This window comes from Carlito syrichta, unplaced genomic scaffold, assembly GCF_000164805.1.
Source record: "Carlito syrichta isolate Samal-C Ts95f unplaced genomic scaffold, Tarsius_syrichta-2.0.1 Scaffold289269, whole genome shotgun sequence".
In the NCBI taxonomy this organism is placed as follows: Eukaryota; Metazoa; Chordata; class Mammalia; order Primates; family Tarsiidae; genus Carlito; species Carlito syrichta.
The window spans coordinates 393,528-419,012 of record NW_007233365.1 but is presented as its reverse complement, the minus strand read 5'-3'; the positions used below and the strand labels follow the sequence as shown (position 1 = coordinate 419,012).

The 25,485-nt window shown below is 44.5% G+C and overlaps 1 protein-coding gene across 1 annotated transcript in view; it reads left to right on the top strand.

Annotated features, from left to right (window-relative positions):
• The window catches only part of XYLT1 (xylosyltransferase 1), a 151,381-nt gene that overhangs the window by 60,982 nt on the left and 64,914 nt on the right, over positions 1-25,485 (top strand). The window contains exons 4-5 of the mRNA XM_021710508.1: positions 3,676-3,848; positions 4,880-5,082. Of these exons, the coding sequence (XP_021566183.1) occupies positions 3,676-3,848; positions 4,880-5,082 (376 nt within the window). The remainder of the gene's footprint in view (positions 1-3,675; positions 3,849-4,879; positions 5,083-25,485) is intronic.

The window sequence follows — 25,485 nt, the reverse complement described above, 5'->3', positions numbered from 1 at the left end:
TCCAGGTTCTTGTTATTGTGAACAATGCTGCGATAAACATACATGTGCAGGTATCTTTTTGATAGAGTAATTTGAGTTCTTCAGGGTATATTCCCAGTAGGGGGATTGTGGGGTCATGTGGGAGGCTGATATTTAGAGCTTTTAGGAATTGCCACACTGTTTTCCACAGAGGTTGCACCAGTTTGCACTCCCACCAACAGTGTAGGAGTGTTTCCTTTTCACCACACCCTCTCCAGCAACTGTTATTTTTTGAGTTATTGATAATTACCATTCTGACTGGAGTTAGGTGTTATCTCAGTGTGGTTTTGATTTGCATCTCCTTGATCGATTAGTGAGGTTGAACATTTCTTCATGTGTCTGTTGGCTGCTTGGATGTCTTCCTTTGAGAAGTGTCTGTTCATATCTTTTGCCCACTTTATAATGGGGTTGTTTGTTTTTTTTCTTTTCAGCACGTTTGAGTTCCTTGTAGATCAAAGATGTTAAGCCTTTGTCGGACCTGGAGTTGGCAAATACTTTTTCCCAGTCTGTGGACTGTCTCCCTGCTCTCTTGATGGTTTCTTTGGCTTTGCAGAAGCTTGTCAGTTTAATGAGGTCCCATTTGTCTATCTTATCTCTTATGGCCTGTGGGTTTCGGGTTTTGTTCAGGAATTGGATGCCAGTTCCAATTTCCATAAGGGTGTGTCCTGCATTTTCTAAGGTTCTTATGGTTTGAGGTTTTACATTTAGGTCTCTGATCCATTTATGGTTAATTTTTGTCCAATTCCCTTTTAAAGACCAGTGTAGCGTCTTCACACCAACCCTCTCTAACTGCAGAGAGCACATAGAAATAGCAGGGCTGACTTTGGAGTCAGCAACGCTCAGCTTCCCCTCTGGCTTCTGTTCTCACTCACTGTATTACCTGGGAATTTTGCTGACTTCTCTGGGCCTCAGAGCATGAGAATGCATTCTTCCCAGGGTGAAATAATGACGAACACAGAGCCCAGATTGTCCACAGTGCATATGCATAGCAGGTGCTTAGGGAACATCAACTCCTCTGGACCAGAGCAACTACTCTTCTTCAGAATGCATTCATCATTCACTCATTCATCAACCATGGCAACAAAACTCATGGCTGGAGGAAAAAGAAAGGCTTGATCTTAGAGGCCCCATTAGCCTTGAATGGATGGATGGTATTTGGGATGATAGCCTCTTGGATATCTTTCTGGTTGGTTGGTTGGATAGTTTGCTGTGGTTGGTTGGGTGGCTATATGGATAAGTGGTTGGATTTGGATGGGTGGGTGGATAGATGAATGGATGAAGGATACATGAATGGAAGGGTGGATGGATGGATGGACAGATGGATAGATGAAAAGATGTAACTTTATTTATCACCTAGAGTCAGTCCCTTGTCTAATACAAAAACACTTACAATACCTATGACACTTCTGAAATCCATGCTTACTTACCTGCAATAACTAACATATACGATATTTCATTAGCAACAAGTGTAATTGTCATAAACTTCTCCTTATAAACTCTAGCTATGATAAAATGTATATTAGTGATTAAGAGCATGGTCTTTGGAATGAGACCTGTGTTTGAATCTCAGCTTCATTAATTAAAGCAATGTGACCATGAACAAATTCCTTGGCCTCTCTAAGCCTATGGTTTTCTCATTTGGAAAATAGGGACAGTAGCAGCACTGTTATGAGGATTGAATGATCTCATGAAAGTCAATTGACGGCCATTGCTAAGTAAAAGGTATTTTTATTACTCTGAGTCAAAATTTACACTCTCTTGTAACTTTTTTCTTTTCACTAAGAACCAGGTGTGTGCCAGGTACTGTCCTAATGTTGCTTATTTAGTGGCAAATGAGATAGAAATAGGCTCTCATCTCTTGGAGTTAATGTCCTAGAATAATGTTTAGACAATAAACAAATACACAATAAACAATTTCAGGCAGTGTTAAATACTTTGCAGAAAACAGAAATAGGATGAGAGAAAATAATGTAAAGATAGAGTGAGCGACGGGCAGTTCTTTTTCTTTTGGACTGTGAACTAATGACCAGATGATGCAACCATTCAAAGACCTGGAGAGAGGATGTTCCAGGTTACATGGATAGCCAGTCCTGAGGCAGAAATAGTTTTGTTCAAGGAAAAGAAGGAAGGCTTGGTGGTGAGGTGGAATGTTGGACTGACCCAGAGCAGAGAGGCCTATGCAATCAGATCACACCAGCCATGGAGGCTGTGCAGTGTGATTTGGACATCACCCACATTAATCTCATCCTGTCCTCTGGGACAGCTGTTCATTTGATACCCAATCAGCCTCCTGATGATATCTCACAGGCCTTGATCTTCTGATCCAACCTCCACAGTCTCCATTTTCAGCTCCCCCAGCCAATGTTCTGGGCCACCTACAGCTACTACCTGGCAATGTTCTAGGTCCTACAAACCTAGAACACAAAAGAAATCAGGTTGGATCCAAAGGAAATCAAACCGAGGACAGCCAGATGATATCCAGTTGGAACTGTAATAAACTAAACCAGGAAGCTGTCTTTCTTCCTGAGGCCTTGCCCCTAGAATATCTGGGAAAGAAAGAGGAGGTTTGGGGGCTGATTTTTAGAATAAAAGATGTCTAGAACCACTTATCCAGGCAGATCTGGTGTAGGATCTGGCTTTAAAAGAAAAATGATAGCTGACAGTGACTAATCTCCAGACTGACCAGCCCAGGAACTCAAGTCCCAGAATCTCATGGCTGCTGGGCTATTTCCCTCTATGTTAATCTTGTTTTCAGGAAATCTCTCTCCATGTGAGAGCAAAAAGGCTCTTCAAATCTTCCTGTCTCATATCCAACAGAAAGAGATCCTCTCTTATCCAGTAGCTCCAACACAAGCCTGGAGTTCTGTCCTGTTGGCTACTTGGCTTGGTTGGGTCTCACATCCATCCCTGAACAGTATTATGGCCAGGGAGAGTCAGTATTTGGATTGACCAGACCCAAGCTACATGACCATTCTTGGAATTAATGGTGGAGTTAGACCCTCCTCTTCCTCATGGACTGAGAATGGAGGAAGGGGATGATGCCTCAAGAGGCACTGGATGGTAAAGTTTCGGTTTTGGAAGATGAAAAAGTTCTGGAGACCTGCTGCACAATGTCGTACTAATAGTTAACAATACTGCCTGGCACACTTAAACATTTGCTACGAAGTTTGATCTTATGTTATCTGTCCTTACCGCAGTTAAAATAAACAAGTTTATTGTATGCTAGGAAATTAAGAGTTGGGAAAAGAAGGGAGAATGGATTCTGGACAGGCAAAAACAGCACTTGTCTTACATTTTCTAACACAGAGTTAGCCACTTCCTTCTCTGTGGTTCAGGAATACATCCCTTACAGCTCTCGTCTCCTTCTGCCTTGTTCAGTAGTTTCACGTGTGTCCATATGTCTCCTCCAACCTTCTAAAACTCCTTGGGGATGAAAACTATGTCACAAGCACCCCAGGATCCCCTACTCTTTTTGTGCCTGGACACTTGAAGGTCTAGGACATGCTTGGTTACACTGAGTCAAGCTTCAAGGCCCATTATGATGACCATGTTTCTTGACCAGTCCCCAGAAGAAGCACTGGAGAAACTTTCCATCCCCCAGATTTGGACATCTAAGCCTCACCCTCCCCTCTCTCTGATCTCTTGCATTTTCCCCAGGCAAAGCTAACAAGAATGTGCAGTGGGATGAGGACTCCGTGGAATACATGCCAGCCAACCCAGTCAGAATCGCCTTTGTCCTGGTGGTCCATGGCCGCGCCTCTCGGCAGTTGCAGCGCATGTTCAAGGCCATCTACCACAAAGATCACTTCTACTACATCCACGTGGACAAGGTATGGTACCCTCTCAGATTGCCCCATGCTGGGCTTCCTCCAGGGTCTGCCTGTCCCTCTCTGATACTCTCTTCCTCCCTCACTCTCCAGGCTGCCCTCCCTTTCAGAGAAGGCTTGGAAGCTGACCATCTGCCTCTCCTTGGAGCATTTGGTCTTTAAGTACTATGTGTGTATGTTCGTGTGTATCTTTGCGTGTGTGTTGGTTTCTAAGTTTCCAGCTGCAACTTTCAACTTTCTCCATAAGCACTGTTTTTCTTATCTCTTATCCTCATTACCCAGGGCCCTTTTCCTGCCACTCACGTACTTCTTGGGAGTAGCTATCTCAGGGGTGGGAACGCTTTTTCTATAAAAATACAGTAAATATTTTAGTATTTGTGAGCTGTACGCTGTTTGTCGCAGCTCCTCAGCACTGTGCTTATAGTATGAAAACAGCCACAAAAAACGTGTCAGCACACGGGCATGGCTGTGTGCCAATAAAACTTTATTAACAAAAACCTGCAGCAGCCTTGCTGAGTCCTGAGCTGTTTTGTCCCAGAGGTTTCTGTTGGTTGGCTGATAAGACATGATTATGCTTTTAGTCAAGTAGCCAAAGGAGATAGTTCATCCAGAAGATTTGCTTCTAGCAGGCCTGTGAGAGAAAAACGAGGGGAGAGGGGTAATGGGAAGGAACAGAAAACAGAAACTCCATGCCCAAAATACATAGAATCATATTCCTTAGTTTGTTACCCTCAGACCACATGCAGCTGTCATGCATCAAAATAAAGAGTCCCAGGTAACACCAGCCCAAGCCTTGTGAACCAGTAGCTCAGAGGTAAAGCCAGGGAATCTGCATTTCAGATATCTAATGTGAAATATTAAAAAAATAATACAAGTTTGAACAGCAGTGCAGAAAAACACTCCAGGCCTGAATCAGCTACTGGGCAGAGTTCACTGTGTTCAGAAGCACTGCCAGCTAGAAGGGAAGAGACAGAGAGAGGGACAGGGATGAGGGACATGTCTGCTGAACTTCACCTTTTCTGTCCTGGGAAAAGCGCTCTAATTACCTGCATCGGCAAGTGCTCCAGTTTGCCAGGCAGTATGACAACATCCGTGTCACCCCCTGGAGGATGGCCACAATCTGGGGGGGAGCCAGCCTCCTGTCCACCTATCTGCAGAGCATGCGGGACCTCCTAGAGATGACCGACTGGCCCTGGGATTTCTTCATCAACCTCAGTGCCGCTGACTACCCCATCAGGTAAGGCAATCAGTGGTCCCAAGCCAGCTTGGTCTGACATCCCACCTCCCTCCCTCTCCCTAGTCATGGCTGGGAAACCAGAAGGCGGGGCCCCAAATTCCGATCCAGAGATGCTTTCTGCCTCATTGAGATGCCACGTGGAGCTTACACTCTGACTCTCTAAGATCTCTCAGCATAGGGTTCACATTGGACCTGAAAACCATTCATGCATTCTCTCATTCTTTCACTCATTCCACAGATAGTTACTGAGCACACGATTTTCCCAGCTCTGGTCAAGGAAGTAACAGTGCTCTAAAGCTCCTACCTGCATGGAGCTTCTGTTCAAGTAGAGAGATAAATGACCAGCAAAATTAATACAATGGGATATTAGGAAAATAAAGCAAAGGGAAGAAGTTGGGGAGAGTTTTATTTATTTATTTATTTTAGTCAGGGACTCACTCTGTCGCCCAGGCTGGATATGCTGGGCCTGGGCAATCCTTCCACCTCAGCATCCCAAGTAACTGGGACTACAAGTGTGTGCCACCAGGCCTGGCTAATTTTTTTATTTCTTTGTAGCGATGAGGTTTCACTATATTGCCAAGACTGGTCTTGAACTCCTGGCCTCAAGCAATCTGCCCATCTCAGCCTCCTAGAGAGCTGGGATTATAGGTTGGAACCACCACATCCGACTGAGAGTTTTAAGTTTAACAAGGGTGATCAGCAAGGTCCTTGTGGGTAAGAACGGAAGAAGATGAAGGAGTGAATCAGGCCTATGGAGAAAGTGGTACTGGCAGGTGGCTAGGGTAGGATCGTGCCTGGTAGGTGTGAGGAACAGCAGGGCTCCATGTAGGACAGAAGAGGTGAGGGGTCGTGTGGCAAGAGCCATAGTGGGTCAGAGAGTATTGGGGTTAGATCACAGGGATTCTAGAATTTGACAATTACTCCAAGCAAGATGGAAGCATGTTTTGAGCAGAAGAAGGACAAAGGGCTGACTTAGAGGTTAGACTCAAAGGGGCAGAATGGAAAGGAAGAAGACAGGCCAGTCACAGCAGTCCAGGCAGGATCACAGCCGGGCATCTTCATGTTGTGTGAGACCCATGGGTGTGTTTGTTTGACCCCTATCCAATTTTGACAAATGAATTGGTTGCCCATCTTTTAAAATTGGGAGTTTTCGTGTGAAACCACAAATTTCTAACTTCTTTGTTAAGATCTGCCCACTCTGGACTCACAGTCTGCTACGAGCTGCAATTGTCTGTAGCTGGTGGTAGTTTGGTGGCGGGAGCCTCAAGGTGGTGAGAAACACACGCAGCAGTGACCTCAGATGCCACCAGGAAGGCCTGTTCCTTTGCTCAGACATTAGTTTTCAGCTCTTTCAAATAGACCATAAGCAAAGAAAACTCCTCTAAAGGTCTTGTAAGAAAAAAATCAAAAAGAACATAAGCTGTATTTCATATTGAGAGGACCACTCTTTGCTTTGTGTCTTTCATCTTGATTTGTTGACAAGATTGAAAAGGAAAGTAAGTGGGTTTGGAGGGAGGCCTTTCTGTCTCTGATGGCATGAGAGCATTGAGTGTAGCATTCTCAGGAGACCTAGATAACGGTATCTTTTAAAAAAATAAACAAACACTTATTAGGGCACATTTTATACATGCACGAGAGTACCAGGAATACCATAATGAACCCCCACTTATACATCACTTGGGTCAATTCGTGACCAGTCTTGTTGGATCTGGATTTTCAGCCTCTTCCCCAACCCTGGATTATTTTGAAACAAATCTAAAACATCATGATTCTATCTATAAATATTTTAGTGTATAGCTCAAAAAGATAAAGTCTTTTAACATAGCATCAATATGACAATTACACCAAAAATATTAGCAGGCATGTCTTAGTGTCATCAAATATCCAGGACATATATTCCCAAGAGTTTGGTTTTTGAATCAGGTTCCAAATAAGGTGTAGACTTAGAAGGAAAGCCTCTCTTCAAGGCTGGAAATGCCTTCTTTCTCCTTCCCAGCATGATCTTTGGTACCCTTCTTCAGTCCTGGGTTTAGGGGTTCATCTCACCATCTGCTGGGAGACCCTGGACCCTGCAGAGCGTCAGAAGAGGTACCACCTCTGTTGAGTTTGGACAAGACACACCTGACACCCCAGAATCCAAGAAAAATGATGGGCACTAGAAAGACACTGTTTGTTTTTGTTGTTTGTTTGTTTGTTTGTCTGCTCATGGGAAATCAGGGGTAAAAGAGGGTGGTCATAGAACACTGCTGGTAGATTTTTACTTATCATGTTTTTTTTCATTCATTCATAACAAACATTTATTGAGCAACTACTGTGCTGTGTGTCAATTAGTGCATTTCATGAACAAAAGCAATGTAACTTCTTCTACTCCTCCCCTGCTCATGGAGCACATATCCAGTTGAGAAGATAGACTCACACAGCCATGCAATACAGACATCATGCAAGATGTGAAAGGGATATAAAGAAAGAAGGATGTGAGAGTGGAGGCAAACAGCAGGGGTGTCATCCGGAGGCGAGAAAGCCTTCTGAATATGCAGCCCTTATTCGAGCCCAGAAGGACAAGAGGGGATCCCCTGACAGGAAAACCAGACAGAGAAAATCATTCTATACCAGGATTTCCCAACTGTGGCACTGCTGATGTTTGGGGATGGATAATCCTTTGCTGTGGGAACTGACCTGTGCATGTGGAATGTTTAGATGCCAGAGGCACACCCTGCCCACTTATGCCAACCACAGATGTCTCCAGACATTGACCAGTGTCCCCCAGGGGCCTCAATCGTCTCCAGTCAAGAACTGTCATTTCTAATAGTGGGAACAACCTGGGAGCAATGTGAGTTGGAAATATACTTGCTGAATTTGAGAAAATTTTTAAGTCACCAGAATATGACAAGAGAATGAGGAGAGGTAAGTTTAGACAAGTATAGGACAAGGAGGAGTTAGAGCATTTTCCCTCCATCTTCCATGAAAAGACTGAGTTTGAGAACATCCCAAAATGTTAATCGTAGTAACCAACATGGCAGGTACATTCTTTACCCCTCACAAAAACCCGTTTAACAGTTGGGTAAACTGAGGTCCAAGGCCATGTGATGAATACATGGCAGAACAGGAATTAGAGCCACTTTGGTCTGGTTCTAAAGTTAGTGTTCTTTCTGCTTAAAGTAGGCCTCCTGGGGAAGTCAGCAGGCCCACACTGGTGGGATGGCCCATGTCACCTAGAAAGCACAGAAGGGGACAGTCCCATCCTTTGTGCTTGTGGCTGGGTGGGGTAGTCGTTACACGGCCTTGCAGCAGGGAATATCAGGGTAAGGGACTTGGAGGCCACCTGTTATCCTCGAGTCTGAGAAATTTTCCTCAAGGTTCCCACACTTTTCCTTCTCCAGAATTCCAGTAGAGCCTTCAGAGGCCATGTCAGCCTAGGCCAGGAGGCTGTCCTAAGCCAGAGACCCCTTGAGGCCTGGTAGACGTGACCGCTGCTGCTCCCTAGAGGCCCCTTGTTGATTTGCAAGCTGAATCTGTAACTGTGGCCACTTCACCTGAAAGGGCCAGCTCTGCTCAGCATCCCGGAAGGCAAGTGCTCAGTCTCTCATCAGACGGCTTGAGGGTGGAATCAGTTCCACCACTTAGCTCACAGTGTGACTCTGGGCAAGTAAACCCAGTCATAGATGAAACCCAGACATAATCATAGAACCTAACAGCCCGCTGGGCACTTGGAAGCTGCTCCATGAATGTCAACTATTTATGTCTAAGGTACATCCAAGATTGCATCCGGGATCTCAGAAAGCCTTTCTCGGACCGTGTGCCCAACCACTTTGGGGTTCATAAAAAGGATTTGTCTTAATTTTGGTTTTTTTTGTGAGTCTCTCACTTCTTCTCCCTCTACCTTGCTGATCTCATTTACCCTCCTCCCTTTGATTCTTCTCCCCACTATGTCTTGCCAGCTTCATGGCCAGAGGCACTTTATGCATCAAGCACCACTGGTTCCTCTTGCTGTTGTTTTCCTGAAGTTGCCCCACACAAAAACATACGAATTTTGCAGATGAATGGTTTTTTCCTGGGCAACTCTGATAGATTTTTACTTTCCATCTGCTGCCCCATCTGTAGCTTCCCAAACCACCACTTCTCTCTTCCCAGGGAGGATGAACAAACTCAGGAGCCTTCCCAAAGGGGCAGGAGTGTTCAAGTCGGACACTTCTCAGAGGCTCTGAGAACTTGGTGGCTGTCCAAGGGCACAGCCAACCCAAGGTGGCTTCTCTGAGCTGTTCTGTGGCTTGACATCACCTCCCTCCCTGTGGCCTCTGCCCTGCCCTCCCTAGGGGACCAGACTCTTCCACTCCTAGGCAGTAAAGATGCATTAGTCTTTACTGGACACTAACTGTGTTTAGGTCTTGGACATGGACAACCTGGTTTCTGATTCTGCGCCACCACCAATTGGCTGAGTGAATTGGTACAAGTGGCTTGAGCTTTCTGCATCTCAGTTTCTCCACCTTAAAGCAGACACAACATTAGTACCTGATTTAAAGGGCTATTAGAAGGTTTCAATTAAATATTGCATGTCAAGGTCTTAACACAGTGCCCAATGCATAGAAAGACAGGCAATTACTTTAGCCGTGGAGTAATGTAGGCATCACAAGTGGGACTTCATCATCTCCTGAGCTGTTTTACCTTTTCTCTTTGACAGAGTTAGAGGAGTAGTGAGATCGTTACTGAACTCACATCTCTGTCAAAAGTGAGAAAAGCAAAGTTAGTCTGTGAAGACCAAATGTTTCAAGAAAAACAAGATGGAGCAAACCCGTTTGTGAATGTGAAGAATATTCCTGTTTGGCATATGCAAGCTAAGTGTGTTTAAACACTCTAGGCCTTGCCACGCTGCTGGTAATATGACTTTCTGGCCTGTGTGGACTCTGTTTGGAACTGATTATACACCCAACACGTGGATGGAGATGGAGGTTTTCAAACTCAGACCTGCTAAGTCTTGAATTCCAAAAGTCTTAAAGATTTTATTCAATGTGTTCTGTTTAGTAAGACAGAGATGCCTGGCATACTTGGGAATGGCCACAGGAAAGACTAAAGCCAAAAGTACTTTGCCCTGTTACATGGCTTGGACTGGTAATAAGAGACTTCACACTGTCTGTCTGTCCTTCCCTATGGCCTGCGTCTTGGGCAACTCAGATATAAAGAAAGGAGAGTTGATTGGCCGGGCATGGTGGCTCATTCCTATAATACCAGCACTCTGGGAGGCTAAAGCAGAATGAACAATTGAGGCCAGAAGTTAGAGATCTGCCTGGGCAACAGAGCAAAATCCCCTATATGCAAAAAATAAAAACTTAGCCGGGCATGTTGACACACACCGGTAGTCTCAGCTACTCGAGAGGCTGAGTTGGGAGGGTCACTTGAGCCCAGGAGCTCAAGACTGTAGTGAACTGTAATCATGCCACTGCACTCCAGCTTGGGCAACAACAGAGAAAGATCCTGTCTCAAAAATAAATAAATAATAGAGAGAGGAAGGTTGATCCTGTCCTCAGCCCCTCCCAGGGCTTACATTGAATCTGTAGTGAGTACACACAAGCATGTGCACATGTGGGCTGGTGTGTATATACAGAAACTGATGGGCAGGGGAAATTTTGTTGACTTTTTCAAGCTCAACCCAGGGCCTACTATCTCTGCTTCTTGAGGAGTCCATGGCAACAAAGGCAAACCCAGCTGGGCTCACCACGTGGACATTTAAGTTACATTAACTGTAGATCCACACATCTTTCTTGCGATACTACCAGGGCCACGGGCTGGGGGCACAAGTACTGCTCCGAGTAGTTCCACAGGAAACATCAGCTGGTGGAGACAGGAAGCAGGTGACCAGGGCTTCTGTACACACTCTCAAAGACTAGCGTATATATGTGGTGCCTATTAAGTGATTCACAGTGCAAACACTTACTGCACACCTACTGTATGTCAGGCCCTCTGCTGGGCCCTTTAGCACATATTCTGTCTTAATCCTCATTTCCCAAACACAGCTTTTAGTGGGTAAGTTTGAAGGAATTGGTATTAGAACAGAACAGAGGAGGCTTTGCAGGGAAGTCAGGCCTTTGGTAATACTCAGCATAGACCCTAGTCGCCCTAAGATTTGAAATTAAGTGAACCAGGCATCTGTGTATGGTTGTTTCCAGATGTTTCATTCCTTGAGTCTGCTCAAGGGTCTGGAATGGGTCAAAGAATTCCTGTGGTTAATAACAAACAGTGACCACAGCAAATGCACATATAGCATTTGCACACACTACAGACTGACTGTGAGCCCTGGGAGGGGCTGAGGACACAATCAACCCTCTTCTCTTTTTTTTAATTATTATTTTTTGAGAGTCTCACTCTGTTGTGCAGGTTGGAGTGCAGTGGCGTGATCATAGCTCACTGAAGCCTCAAACTCCTGGGCTCAAGTAATCCTCTCGCTTCAGCCTCCTGAATAGCAGGGACTACAGGTGCATGCCACCATGCCTGGCTGTAACATTCCTGGCATTATCCAAGTGCCTTACATAGACCTGACAGCAACTCCATGGTATACACGTTTCTGATATCTCTATTTTTCAGATGAAGAAACTGAGGTACAGAGATGTTAAGAAACTTGCCTGCAAGGGTGCAGTCAATAAGTGGCAAAACCAGAATCTTTTTTAAAAGTTAAGATAAAATTCATATAACATAAAATGAACCATTTTAAAATGCTTAATTCAGTGGCATTCAGTACATTCATAATCACATACAGTTATCTAATTCTGAAGTATTTTCATCATTCCACAAGAAAACCCTGTACCCATTAAGCAGTCACTCCCCATTCACCTCTCCCCCAGCCCCTGGCAACCACAAATCTGTTTTCTGTATCTATGGATTTGCCTATTCTGGACATGTCATATGAATGAAATTATATTTGTGGCACTTTGTGACTGGCTTATTTTGCCTAGTGTAATATGTTCCAAGTTCACGCACATTGGTGCATGTAGAAGCACTTCTTTCCTTTTTGATAGCTGGCTAAAATTCCACCATGTGGATATATTGTGTACCACAGTTTATCTGCTCATCATTCAGTAGAACCAGGATTCTGAAGAGTTCCCAAAGTTCCTGTCTCCTGGCCAGGTTGGACTTGTGCTTTATGCCCTGATTTGGGGACTTCACCTGGTTTAAGAAGAGGCAACTCTGTCATATGGGGCTTTGCCCAGCACTGCTACTTGAGGACTCTTGTAAACTAAGCCCCAATGGCACTTTGGTCATGAAGGGGTGTGAATCTGAGCACACTGGCCTGGTGATCCTTCCCACTCATCCTGGCTCCTCTCTGCCTAGTCTAGGCCCTGAGCCTCAGCTAAACAGGAGGAAAGTTCCCAGTGAGTCTCATTGGCTGAGGCAGATTCAGGTTGAAGATGGAGACATGGAGGACTAGAGTGTTAGGTTTAAGCTTTCCTTTATCCTTCTGTCACCACTCAGCCCCTTCTGATAGCAGCATGTGCGTACATTGTGGAGGAAAGCACTCAGGTCAGCCCAGTGAGGCCAACTGAAGATAGTCCTCTATTCCACAGGTGGGTCCAGGAAATGGGGGTCCTTCTAACTTTACCCACTCACTCAACAAGTATTTATTGAGCACCTGTGATATGCCAGACACTGTGCTAAGCACCAGGTCACCAAACGTGAGGAAAACATATCCACCCTCGTCACAGTCGTCAAGGGAGCAGACTTGAGCCACACTGCCTTGGTTCAAATCCCAGCAGCTTTATTTACTAACTGTGCAAAGTTGTACAAGGGAGAATCACTGAATGACCCTGTGCCTCAGTCTTCTCATCTGTGAAATGAGTATAATAATAGCACCACCCCAGATGGTTGCTTAGAAGGTTAAGTGAGTTGATACATGTACAGTGCTTAGTACATAGTAAGAGCTGTCTGCATGATAGCCATTGTTACAGATAGAGGGAGACCAGCCTTAACCAAAATGTCCACATTTTAAACATACTGTCTCCAAGTCAGGTGAATGTTCTGAAAAACAGAAACGAGGAGTCTATGAGCATTTAGCAAGGGAATCTCACCTGGATTAGGGGACTGGGTGCTTCTCTGAGGAGGCAGCCTGTGAACTGAGATATATATGTTGGGTAAGAGTTTATAGTTTCCCAGGAAAGCATAACAGGAAGAGGAGGTGAAATGGATAAAGGCCCACTGGCAGGAGGGACTCTGGCATGTCTGAAGAACTGGAAGAAAGCCACTGTGGCTGAAACGTAAGGAGCAAGGGATTGTCCTCCTATGTGAGAGGTAGGTTGAGGCAGCCCATGCAGGGTCTTGCGATCGTCTATTGGGTTGCTAATGCCTTGGCCTGTGAGCCATGAGGTCTTAAGGGGGAGTCATCGTATTTGCAATATTGAGAGATCATGTGGCTGCTGAAAGAGAGTAGTTGGGACAGGGGCTCACATGGAAGTGGGGAGTTCAGCAAAAGAGCAGGTGCTTCTTCCAGAGCCACACCCACAGAGCCACTCCTTCTACACCTCCAGGTAGAAGCAGGTATCCTGGAAGCCCGAAGGAGCTTCCTGAACCCAAGCAGCCACTTAGACATTTAGTCACACTGAGCCAGGCAGCTGCCTTCTGTTTGTGGAGCAGAACCCCACACCTACACAAAACAGCCCTGTTCAGAAGACTCACAAAGTGTTTCAGCAGGGGCTGGAGCAGAGAGCTGAGAAACCCGGCAACCCGAGACATGAGAGTCTTAGGAGACCAGGTCAGAAGGGAATTGATCATAAGCCAAGAAGGACCCAGCCCGGGGATCAGGGGGAGAAGGTGGGTTGAATGATTACAACAAAGAATGTGCGCATAGACCCCTCTTTTTTGTCTCTTGTTCTTTATTTTTTAAATTATGGTAAAAATATGCAAAACATAAAGTTTGCTATCATACACATTTTAAGAGTACAATTCAGTGGTACTGAATACATTCATATCACCACCATCTATCTCTAGAACTCTTTTCATCTTGCAAAACTGAAATATATACCCATTAAACAATAACTCCCTGTTCCCTCCTCTCCCCAGCCCCTGATAACCATCATTCTACTTTCTATCTCTATGAATTTGACTACTCTCGGTACCTCATATAAGTTGAGTGATATGGTAGTTGTCTTTTTGTGACTGGATTATTTTCACTTAGCATAAAGGTTCAAGGTTCACCCATGTTGTAGCATGTGTCAGAATTTCTTTCTTTTTTAAGAGTTGACTATATCCCATTGTATAGATATACCACATTTTGGTTATCTACTCACCTGTCGGTGGACAATTGGGTTTCTTCTACCTTTCAGCTATTGTGAAGAATGTTGTCATGAACATGGGTCTCTTCAAAACCCTGCTTTCAATTCTTTGGAATATATACCCAGAAATGGACTTGCTGGATCATACGGTAATTCTTTTTCAGATTTTTTGAGGAATTGCCATACTGTTTTCCACAGTGACTATACCATTTTACGTTCTCATCAGCAGGGACTAAGGGTTCTGATTACCCAACATCTTCGGGGACTAAGGGTTCTGATTTCTCCACATCTTCACCAACACTTGTTATTCTTTGCTGTTTTTTCACAGAAACAATTTTAATGGATGTGAGCTATATTTTATTCTTTTTAAATAGCACAAACTCCTTAAACAAAGGGCTTAAAGGCTTAGGCTAACTGGTATTATCACTTGGTAAAACCCTGAGAGTTTAGCTATAGGGAGTTGTCTTCCCACATGAAATCTCAAATGATTCTTCTAAAACTTCTTCCCATTCCACATTAGTCCTGCTTCTTGTTGTTCCATTTCTCTGAATAGGACCATCCTGGTGCTCACCAGAAACCTGTGTGTTCTCTACCTTACTGCTCCATATGGACCTTGAATATTCTCATTCTAACCCTGACATCTCTTTTATGTGCATTCCCACCTGTGACTCCCTCCAACCCTGTCCAGGTCAGGCCCTCATCACCTCTGCCTGGGACTTTAGAGTCCCCCCAGGAGAACACAGGCTTATCCAGACCCTGCAAAGGGCTAGACTTTCTCAAGACCATTTCCTGAGCACTTACCAAGCTCTGGACCCTGGGAGAACAGCTGGGAGCAGGCCAGACAAGGTCCCTGCCACAAGAAGCTGGGCATCTGATGTGCTTCTCAACCTATTATGCAATTCAAATCAAGGTTCTGCATGATTCTCGGAAATCCAGGACTCCATTCTAGAACATTTGGATATAAATTCCTTTTGGGTGGCAAGAATCCTTGTATTTTTTAAAGCCCACCAGCTGACTATACAGTGTGAGAGCTGAAAACTACTGGGCCAGGGAGAGACATTCATCACATAATTACAGAAATAAATAACAAGGTGCATGCTGTGTTGGAAAAATGTTAGCCTCAGTATCATATCTGGGGGCCCAACATGCAGATCTGTGGGTGTGACCATCTCCCCTGCGGGCTACTTTCTCAACATCCCAACCACTTTCGTTCTTTGGATGTTCAGAGACACACACACCCCCTGTTTTCTGAGACCCCAGAGTTCCTGGATTGAAACCATCCAATGAAAGCTCCACCCAGATAATGTGCGAGTCTGAAAGGCTATATCTGCTCAGACTGTTGTTCACAAGAAGACTGGAAAAACACACGTAATTATGTCGTTAACAGTTTTGTTTGCCTCTAGTAACAAATAAACATATCCTCCGCCCTGTTATTTTTCAGGCTGAGGAAGCATACTCCTGCTCTTGCAGAAATGCAGTTTACTTCTTTCTTGCCAGCTGTTCTGTGTTTCCTGAGCTGTTTGGCTCCTTGAGGCCAGGACTGACCCAGAGTATCCACCAGACAGACCGGGTAAAGCTGGAGCTTTTGGGGTCCTTGGAGTTCTTATGGAACTCACTGGGAAAGCATTGACTCTCCTCAGAAAGCTAAGAGTGGTCCTATCACCTTAGGAATCTGTCCTGGCTAAGGATGTTCCTGAAAGGATGTGGGAGAGTTCAAAAAATCAGCATAAAAGTTGCAAAACAAAAGGCAAGAAGTATGGTGGCTGTTTCACCCAAGGGATGCTGCCATTTGGCTTAAATGTGTTCTAGCCATATTGTTGTTTGCTTATTATTTCATTTGTTTTTCCATTTTTTAACTACTGAAAGAAAGATTCAAAGTCCTAGTGAAAAAGAATTGATAGTTCTAAAGTCATGTGTCCATTTTTTGGCCAGCAGAGAGCAGAACACTTTGGCTATTCATGCATTCATTTACTAAACAAATTCTCTTTGAGAGCCTACTGTTAGGCAGTGTTCTAGACCAACACTGTCCAGTAGAACTTTCCGGGGTGATGGACATGTTCTATAACTGTCTTATTTTGTACAGTGGCCACTAGCTAGATGTGGTCATTGAGAGTTTGAAATGTGCCTGTGGGACTGAAGAACTAAATTTTAAATTTGATCTGATTTCAATTTAAACTACACTGCCATTATGAACCTTGCATTTGTGTCATGGGGTAGAAACCCTTCCACTAGAGAGAATTGTGCTGCTATTACCAGAAGAAGAAAGGGTAGATGCTGAACAGTTCAGAAATAAATGTAGCCTCCAGCCAATTTTATGGGCTCACCAGATCCCAGATAAATAGTGCATTGAATTTTGCAAGGGATTTTCCTTCTAATTCCTCCTTCCCCAGATTTCACTATTCTCCTTCCTCTTGGCAGCTGCTTTCTTTGTGTCTGGATGGGACGTTTCCCATCCTGGCATTCTCCTGCCATGTGCATTGAGCATTTTTGCTTCTTGGCAAAGCAAAGCCCTCTTTTGTGTAGTTTTTCCATCAATAGCCAAGAGTAGGAATGGTGTGCATGCTGGGATGCTCCAAGTGCATCCAAGGACATTCTGGGAATTTGGATGTGAGCCCAGGGTGGTCCACAATGTCAGTAGGTCTGTTATTCTTCCCCCTGCCTATCCCTTACACTTAGCTGTAGGTGAAGATTATTTTAAAGAGCAATCCGGAGGAACAGCATGGCGTAAAAGGTCAAGTGGGATAAGGGAGGGGTGTTTCTACCACTTTTTATTGATGATGTCAAAGATTTGAATGAGTACAGGGCCTAAGGGGCAGGGTTAAGGTCCAATTATTAGGCATATAGATGGAAAATAGTGGATGATGATGGTGATGATGACGATGGTGATGATGCTCATGACTGTTACTATTAATTTCCTTTCTCTCTTTTGCTGTCATCCTGAGTCATTGCCTAGCATGGTGAGTGCTCGGTAGTGACTCTCAAAGTAGTTGCTAGGGGAATTCCTTCAAGATCTGCCCGGCTCCAGTAGCTAATCATCATAGCTAACATCTCTTGAGTATTTACTGGGCATGGAATCCTGGGCCAAATGATTTCCATGCGTTATCTAATGTCACCCTCACAGCAACGCCAGATGGTACATTCTATCACTGCATGCCATTTCATAGATGAAGAAACTGTAGGTGAAATGTGAAAAGTTGAGGGATGTTCACAGCATCTCGCAACTGGTGGAGATTGGAGCCAGGAGTGAAACGTTTGCTTCTGTCATCGCTGGGGTATAAAAAGACCGTGTTTTTCACCAACAGGTCATATTTCACCTGCTGGATAGTGCTGCACTAAAGCTCTCCCACTCATTTATCCCCCATCTAAATCTTTGTTTTCTTTGTCTGGATGAGGATACAGGAGGCAGAGGTTTTCCAGTAATGAAGACATAAGCATGATATGTCAGAACCTAAGATCAGAGTCACCTAATGTTCAGTCAGCTGCTAAACCACCACCACTTTCTGCTTTAGTCTCCACAGCGTTCCCATGAGGTGACGTACAGAAGGGTACTAAGACTTGCGCAAGGTCACACTGCTTGGCTATGGTCAAGCCTGGATTGAAATGCAGGCTCAACTGACTCCCAAGGTGAGCGTGCTTTGTGCTCCACCCCAGCTGCCTCCCTGAAGAGGTTGGCTAACAGGTCACATAAGCAGTTGACCCCAAGGGGAAAAAGCCATCATCGTCATTCAAGAGTGCAACGCCCACCACGGGCAACCACAGCCAGTGTTATCCCATCTCCTTATGGGTTCTTTCCTTTTCTGGCTGATGGAAGATTGAGGTGTCATCCATTGTATTTGGTGGGACCAAGGCACCAGCTGTCCTACATTTGCTATTCCTACCCAGCCTTCAAATTCCTTTGTAATCCTGTTTCCTTCTGAACCTCAGATTCTCCTTATCTCTCCCCTAGCTGCCTAACTGATGGTGTCCAGTGGAATTCTTATTCACTTAAATGTTGTCCTAATGCAAACATAATTAGAAAGGACCACTGCTGTACCTCCAAATATGCCTGACAATACTGGCATTTTCTGCACCATCATCTCCTTCCATGATGGCACAGATGAGGCTATGTAGTGTCAGCCTGCCCTGGATTTGAATCCTGTTGCTATAGACTGACTTATGTCCCAACAAAATCCATATGTTGAAGCCCTAACCCTTGTACTTGGAGATATGTCTTCTAAGAAGGTAATTAAGGTTAAATGAGGTTATAAGGGTGAAACCCTGATCCTACCAAATTAGTGTCCTTATAAGAAGAGACAGCAGAGAGCTCACTTGCTCTCTCTGCCTTAAGAGGACAATGTGAGAAGGTGGCCATCTGCAAGTCAGGAAAAGAACCCTCCCCAGGAATCAAACTGACAGACCCTTTAGACTTCCCAGCCTCTAGAGCAGGAAGAAAATAAATGCCTGCTGTTTAAGTCACCCAGCTTATGGTATCACGTTATGGCCACCTGAGCTGACCAAGGCACCTGTCCTCATCCCCTGCCACTGTATGCCCTCAAGAAAGTGAATTCTGTTTTGTGAGTCTCAGTTGTCTTACCTGTAAAAGATAACAATGCTACCTATCAGGGAGCCATACATGGAACAACAGCCAGGTGACTTTATGTATGCATGGCTTTATTTCTAGCTCTATGATGACAGCTGGGTTGGAGCCTGGAATCTCCATATGACTTCCTCTTCACCCTCTCTTCATCTAAACATTGGGACCGGATGCTCAGCTGTGTCAATGGGTACAGAGAGGAGTATGACTGAGTCTGCTGGGAGGACCCTAGCTTACTCTACCCACCCTGTTGCATAAACTTGTTAGTGTGTATGGTCTTGGTCCCAGGAAGTTTAGACACAACTCAAGCCTGTGGAAAGAAATGCAAGAAAAAATAGTGGAATCCAGGCGTGAGGGGATCCTTCACAGGACAGTTATCCAACCCATTCATAACCACGTCTCAGCAACCTCTCCAGCACTAAGTAATCCTACTGTCAGTTCCTCCTCCCTTTGGGAAAACCTAGGAAGGAGATGGGTATGGGAGGGCAGCAGGCCAGAGTGTTTAATCCAGAGCTGGACTTTTTTTTTTTAATAACGAAATGGTTCTCTGATGATGATGATGATGATGAAAACTAAGAATCCTTTACAGTTATTTATTCTAAATGAAAACATAGCCTGACCTTTTGGTTGATCATTTTCCTTATTCTCTCCCTTTTCCTTCCCTCTTATATTTTATATCTCTACACCCTTGTACTAATACAGAAATACAGATGGGTAGTGGCAATGCCTTTGAGGAAATCCAATTTTGATGAGAGTTCAGAAGGTGGTTGCCTTGAACTGAGCCATCTTTGACTGTAACTGAGACCCCTTCAGCTCCCATTTGCCCTCCATGCTGCAAGGCTGTTGGAAGAAAGCCTAGTGTTCCTTGGCCTCCTCTACCCCTATGGTGTAAAAATACACTGTCCCTCTAAGTCCGTTTCTCTGCTTACTCTTGAATCAATACTGCTGCAATCTTCCTAAACTTTTTTTAAAGATGTGGGGTACAATTCAGGGTTAGTTATACAAAGGGTCATTGTACAGGTAAAGTTGGGGCCTCATTTTGGTCCCTACATTACCTGGTTTGAGATCAGGTAACCTTATTGTTGAAGTATACCTGCCTCCTCTCCTGGCAGTTTCCCACTACCGTCAATCCATTTCTTGTAGTATTATGATAATTGTTCAGGGTTCATTTATTAGTGACAACATGTGGTACTCAGTTCTTTGTTTCTGTGATAGATCTCTGAGTATTAAGACTCTAAATTCCTGAACTTTTAAGAGGGAAATTTTCTTTATAGTCCCAATTATACCAATCCTAACCCCATCCCCAGGCTCTGACCACCCTTGAGCCCAGGCAGTGCCAGAAAGTGGCTTGGACATCTGAACAGGTCAGCAGCCTGGCAAAGCCAAGGCAGAGATCGAATTCCCCATTGCCCATCAGACTCATCCCTTTCTTCCTCCCACTCCCTCCCTTGAGGTGAAACAGCCCACCAAGGCCTAGATGAGTGTCTGGAAGCCGGATTCTGGCCCTGGTGAATCCAGAAGTGGAGAATGGGACCGAGGAAACCCTTTGAGAGTATTGGCCAGTTTTCCCATGCCGGGGGTCAAAATGAACTCCCACACTAGTGTTTCCTTCTCTTGAAGAGAAGAAATGAAAATTGTGCCCCCAAGAACCACTGCCTGTCTCCTGTGTCCTTTCTCCTCCAGAGAGGGATTCTCCTCAGTGCAATTTAATTGTGTTCATCAGTCAACATTACTTGGCAAACAAGGCCAGGGCACAAACATTGCCACCCCTTTTTCAGTATAATTGTGCTCTTTGGAATACTGGTATCTGGTTTAAGGCCAAGCAATTTTTGATTACAGAGTCAATCTTTGTTTAAAAGTTTGCCACCCCAGGGAAGTTTCTAACAAGTTACTTTAAACAATGCATTCTCTGGACACCTACAGCTAAATAGTCCCATTAATCCAAATTGCTTTGCTGGGTAGTGGCAGAACCATTCAGCAACTGGGGCAGTGTCTTGGACAAGCTTCAGTGACAGTGATGGTTGTAGTGCCAAGGGTGCCGCTTTGTCATGAACTGAGCCACCAGGAGGTGGCCCCTTCCCTGAGTGTTCCTGCCACTAGAGGTGTGTGCAGGGTGTTAAATGCTTCTCCCATGGTCTCATTGGATGTCTCAGCCATCTGGTGAGAGGAGGCCTATGCCATTCCCATTTCTAAGAGAAGAGATAAGGGGACATGCTCAGCCACAATACACCCATGTTCTTGACAGCTGGCCAGGGCTTCCCAAGTATGGCCCGTGGACCACTTGATGTATACCAGATAATTTAAAGTGATATACACAGCTAAGGTTTTGAATATGTCAGTATTTATTTATATTAACATACCTATGGAAAAACTAACCTGTCCAGCCCAAGATTTCCAAAACTAAAAAGTTTTGGCCACCTCCTGATTTAGCCAGGCATGGTGGCTCCCACCTATAATCCCAGCACTTTGGGAGGTAGCGGTAAGAGGATTGCCTGAGCCCACGAGTTTGAGACCAACCTGGGTAGCATGACAAGACTTCATCTCTACACTAAATCAAAAAATTAGCTGGGCATGGTGGTGCATGCCAGTACTTCCAACTACTTGGAAGACTGAAGTGAAAGGATTGCCTAAACCCAGCAAGTCAAGGTGCAGTGACTGTGAGCATGCCACTACACTCCAGCCTGGGCAACAGAGTGAGACTCTGACTCAAAAAAAATTTTAAAATAAAATAAAAATGAAACATAGTTGATTTAAATAAGAAAATATTTTTAAAGTAACAGTACAAGAGGCAAATGACTCTTGGATCATTCAGCAAATATTTATTGAGTGCCTATTATATGCCAATCACTTTGCTTGGTGCTGAGAACACAGCAGTAAAGAAATACCACTGTTGTGTTCTCCCATACCTGTGAGAAAGAGAGACAATAGATAAGTGGATGGGTACTACATCAGATAGAAATGTGTACCATGAAAACTATGGCATAGAAGGAGGATGGGGTGGGCCAGGAAGACGTTTTGGTAAAGTAGATTGGTCAGAAAGTTGTGAGGAAGGTGTATGAGTGACCCAAAAGACAGAAGCATTATATTGGACATGGGGTCAGCAAACGTTTTTATAAGAAGCCAGTTCGTAAATATTTTAGACTTTGCAGGACATATGGTCACCTATGGTGATGAAACTCTGCATTGTAGTACTAAGGCAGTCATATGCAATATGTAAATAAATGGACATGATTGTGTTCCAACAAAACTTTATTTATAAAAACAAGTGGCAGACCTCAGTTTGCACCTGACTACTCTGCCACATCTCTCACATTTCATATCATGGCCTTTTCCCAGAACACATGTGTCTCAGCCCTTGTGAATTTAGTTGCCAACTCACCTGCCCATTTTCTGAGGCATGCTCCTGCCTTTCCTTCATTATCTTAGGTGATTCTGTCAACCCAGGTGCCAGCTGGTCATCGCCTCTGGTGCTTCAGATTCAGGACCCTGGATAGAGAAAAGGTGATGGAGAGTCCAGGGCCTTCTGGGCTACTTTCTCTTGAACTGGCCTCTCGGCCAGCCCTGAATAGTGGAACCCAACACAAAACAACATGTTCTTTTTACTTTATTTTCCCTCAACCAGCATGGTGTATCAGTCTTCATCTTGGACTTGCGAGGAGCATTTGAAATATAGCTTGCCCATCAATGTTACCTGACTGGAACTGGCCAAGAAGAGACAGGCATTTGCTCACACACAGTTCTCTCTGGCTATAGGTCTATCCAGGTCTGTGGCAGCCAGAGTGCACTGTGTTTCCCACCCAGCCATCTCTGCATAAACCCAGCAGAAATGCCTGGTTCTCATTAGCACTGTAATTCACCCTACACCGCCTTCCTCAATTGGAATCAAAAAGGTTAATGACGTAGAATCCTGAGACTCATTGATTTCAGCACTTAGCTCAGTTTTCTGCTCCTCGTAAAAACATAGGACTCGTTTATCTTCCTTTGGTTGACCAGACAAGTTGCTGACTAATGCCTTAATGCCAGCTAATTCTCAAAGATTTCCCAGAGTGACCGGACATGGGTTTCTGTTGTACTTTCTGTAAATCCAGTTGATCTTGTGTGTCTGGTTTGTTGGATGTGTCTGGGCTCTCCTCCTGTAATTTGTCTCGAGTGTCTGCTACAGGTTGCATAGTCAATTTGGAAAGAAGGAGAGACATTTTTATCCAAGGTGATGAGCACAAAATGCATTTAAATGAATTATCAGTTTGAAGGCTTCCCCATTCATTCATTCATTCATTCATACAGTTAGGTCAGTTAACATATGCTTTTTGGAAACCTACTATGTGCCAGACGTTTGCTAGGATCTAAGGTTACAGTCACCAATGGGATCATTAATATCTCTGCCCTTGAGAAATATACAGATTACGGCATTAAAATAATTACATCCTTATGACATTATTAGGAAGGAGACTTACATGCATATAATGCAGGAAGCTGGCATGCATATAACTCCTTCTTTTATAGGGGGTCAGGGAAATCTTCTCTGGAGAAGTGCCTTTGAACTGGGAATTGAAAGAAAAGGAGAAATTACCTGGGTGAGAAATGGGGGCAAGAGGGCTGCTGTCCCAGGCAGTGAGGGTTGCATGTACAAAGGCCCTGTGGAAACTGGAATGTGTCTCATGCAGCAAATGAAAAGAGGCCTACATGGACAGGGTGTGAAAAGAGGATAAGACAAAGGAATGAGGCAGGTGGGGCCAGACCTTATGAGAACCTGAGAGTCACATTATGGAGCCTAAGCATATCCTAAAAGCAATGGGCAGTCTTTGAAATTTTTCAGTTGGAAAGTGCCATGACAGGATTGCTTCACTTTCTGATGAATTGCTTGGCAGTTGAAAAAAGGGAGAGTAAAAAAAGTTGAGAACTCTAGCAGCCTGCCGGAGGAGGGAAACCATGATAGCTAATATTTCCTGCTAGTGGATATGGACATTATAGCGCAGGTAATTACCTTCCACCAGGCTAAATCCCCCCTGTTGTTTCATTACTGCTATTTCCTTTCAGTGCTGAGGCTTTCTGCAGCATGTTGTATTCTTGGTTCCATGTCCCTGGGTTTCCTGGAGAGACACTGTAAGCTGGAGCTGGAACCAGAACCACAAATGCTTTCTATGCTCTCTCCTTGGCAGAAATTTCCCAGGGCTCAGGCCTTCAGGCCAGGGTAGCAAAGGGGTCAGACCAGGAGAAATACCTGGTCCTCATTAGCACTGTAATAATTCATCCTGCACCAACTTTCCTCAGTCCAAATAAAAAAGGTTGAATCCTGAGACTCATTTGGGGAGTCAGTAGAGTCCAAGTTCAAGTTCCAGCTATTCCACTTACTGACTATGTGACCCTGGTCAAGTTACTTAACCTCTAGTACCTCAGTTTTCTAATATATAAAGTGAGAACCATTGCAGTTACCTACTCTGGCCTTTGTTGTGAAGATTAAGCTGTGAAATGCAAAGTGCTTTGCCTGGCACAGAGAAAGTGCTCACTGATGGATGACAGTGGTGGTGACCCAAAGTGACAAATCCAGTGAGTCGACAGTTCCACAAGTGCAAAGACCACATCAGTTTTGCCTACCACTGTGCCTTTCATGCCTGGTCCCTGGCATGTAGTAAGAGTTCAGTAAGTACTTACTGAAGTAAGAATGAAGACGCAAATGCGTAGTCAGCAGCTATCCCACATAACACCACTGCAGCTGTGGTGACTGTTGTCTTTTGCTTCTAAGTGGTGGAAGAGACACCGATACTTTATTGCATTTTTTGCATTCCACAATTATTAAAAATGTTTCTGGGCTTATTCCTGGATTGAGGGCTAGTGGAAGCATTTTATATTTACTTATATTCTTTGGCTAGAGGCATTTTCAGATTTGACCACCATGAAAATGGAAACCATTCCAAAGAACTGGAGAGTCTATTTCCAAAGGACAATGAGCCATGGTGGGTTCTAATAAATCCTAGAGTTAACTCAGCTGCCTCTTCTCTTTACTGAAGGCACCGGTATAAATATCAAGAAGCCGGGTCTAGGAGCCCAGCAGGCCAGAGGGACATTCACTTGTCACACCTGTCTGGCTGTGTGCTGGCTTCCATGAAGACTAGAAGAGGGTCTGAATCCTATGCGGTCCCTCAGTGTCACATGGGAGATGGCCAGTCTGTTCCTATCCTCCATGAGAGTGGACAGGGAGGCAGGGAGGTGTCCATATTCCCTCCAGGTTCTTTGACCAAACCTCATATCCTTTAGGCCCTGATGGTGATGCATGTGAACTCTGAGGTTAGACGACCTGGGTGTAAACCCCTGTCCCTGTTATGTGTGGGCTGTCTAGCCTGGAACAAGTTATTTAACTTCTCTGTTCATCTTCCTCTGTAAAATGGGATAATAATAGTATCTCCTTCATAAGGTTGTTGGGAAGACAGAATGAGTCAATACATAACCAATGCTCAGAACAAGTAACTTATATACTCAATAGTTATCATCATCATCTTTATTAGACAGGTTGCCCAAACTTTGAGAAGTTGTTTGTTTTGTTGTAAAATGAAGCTAATGTTGCCCGTTATAGGGTAG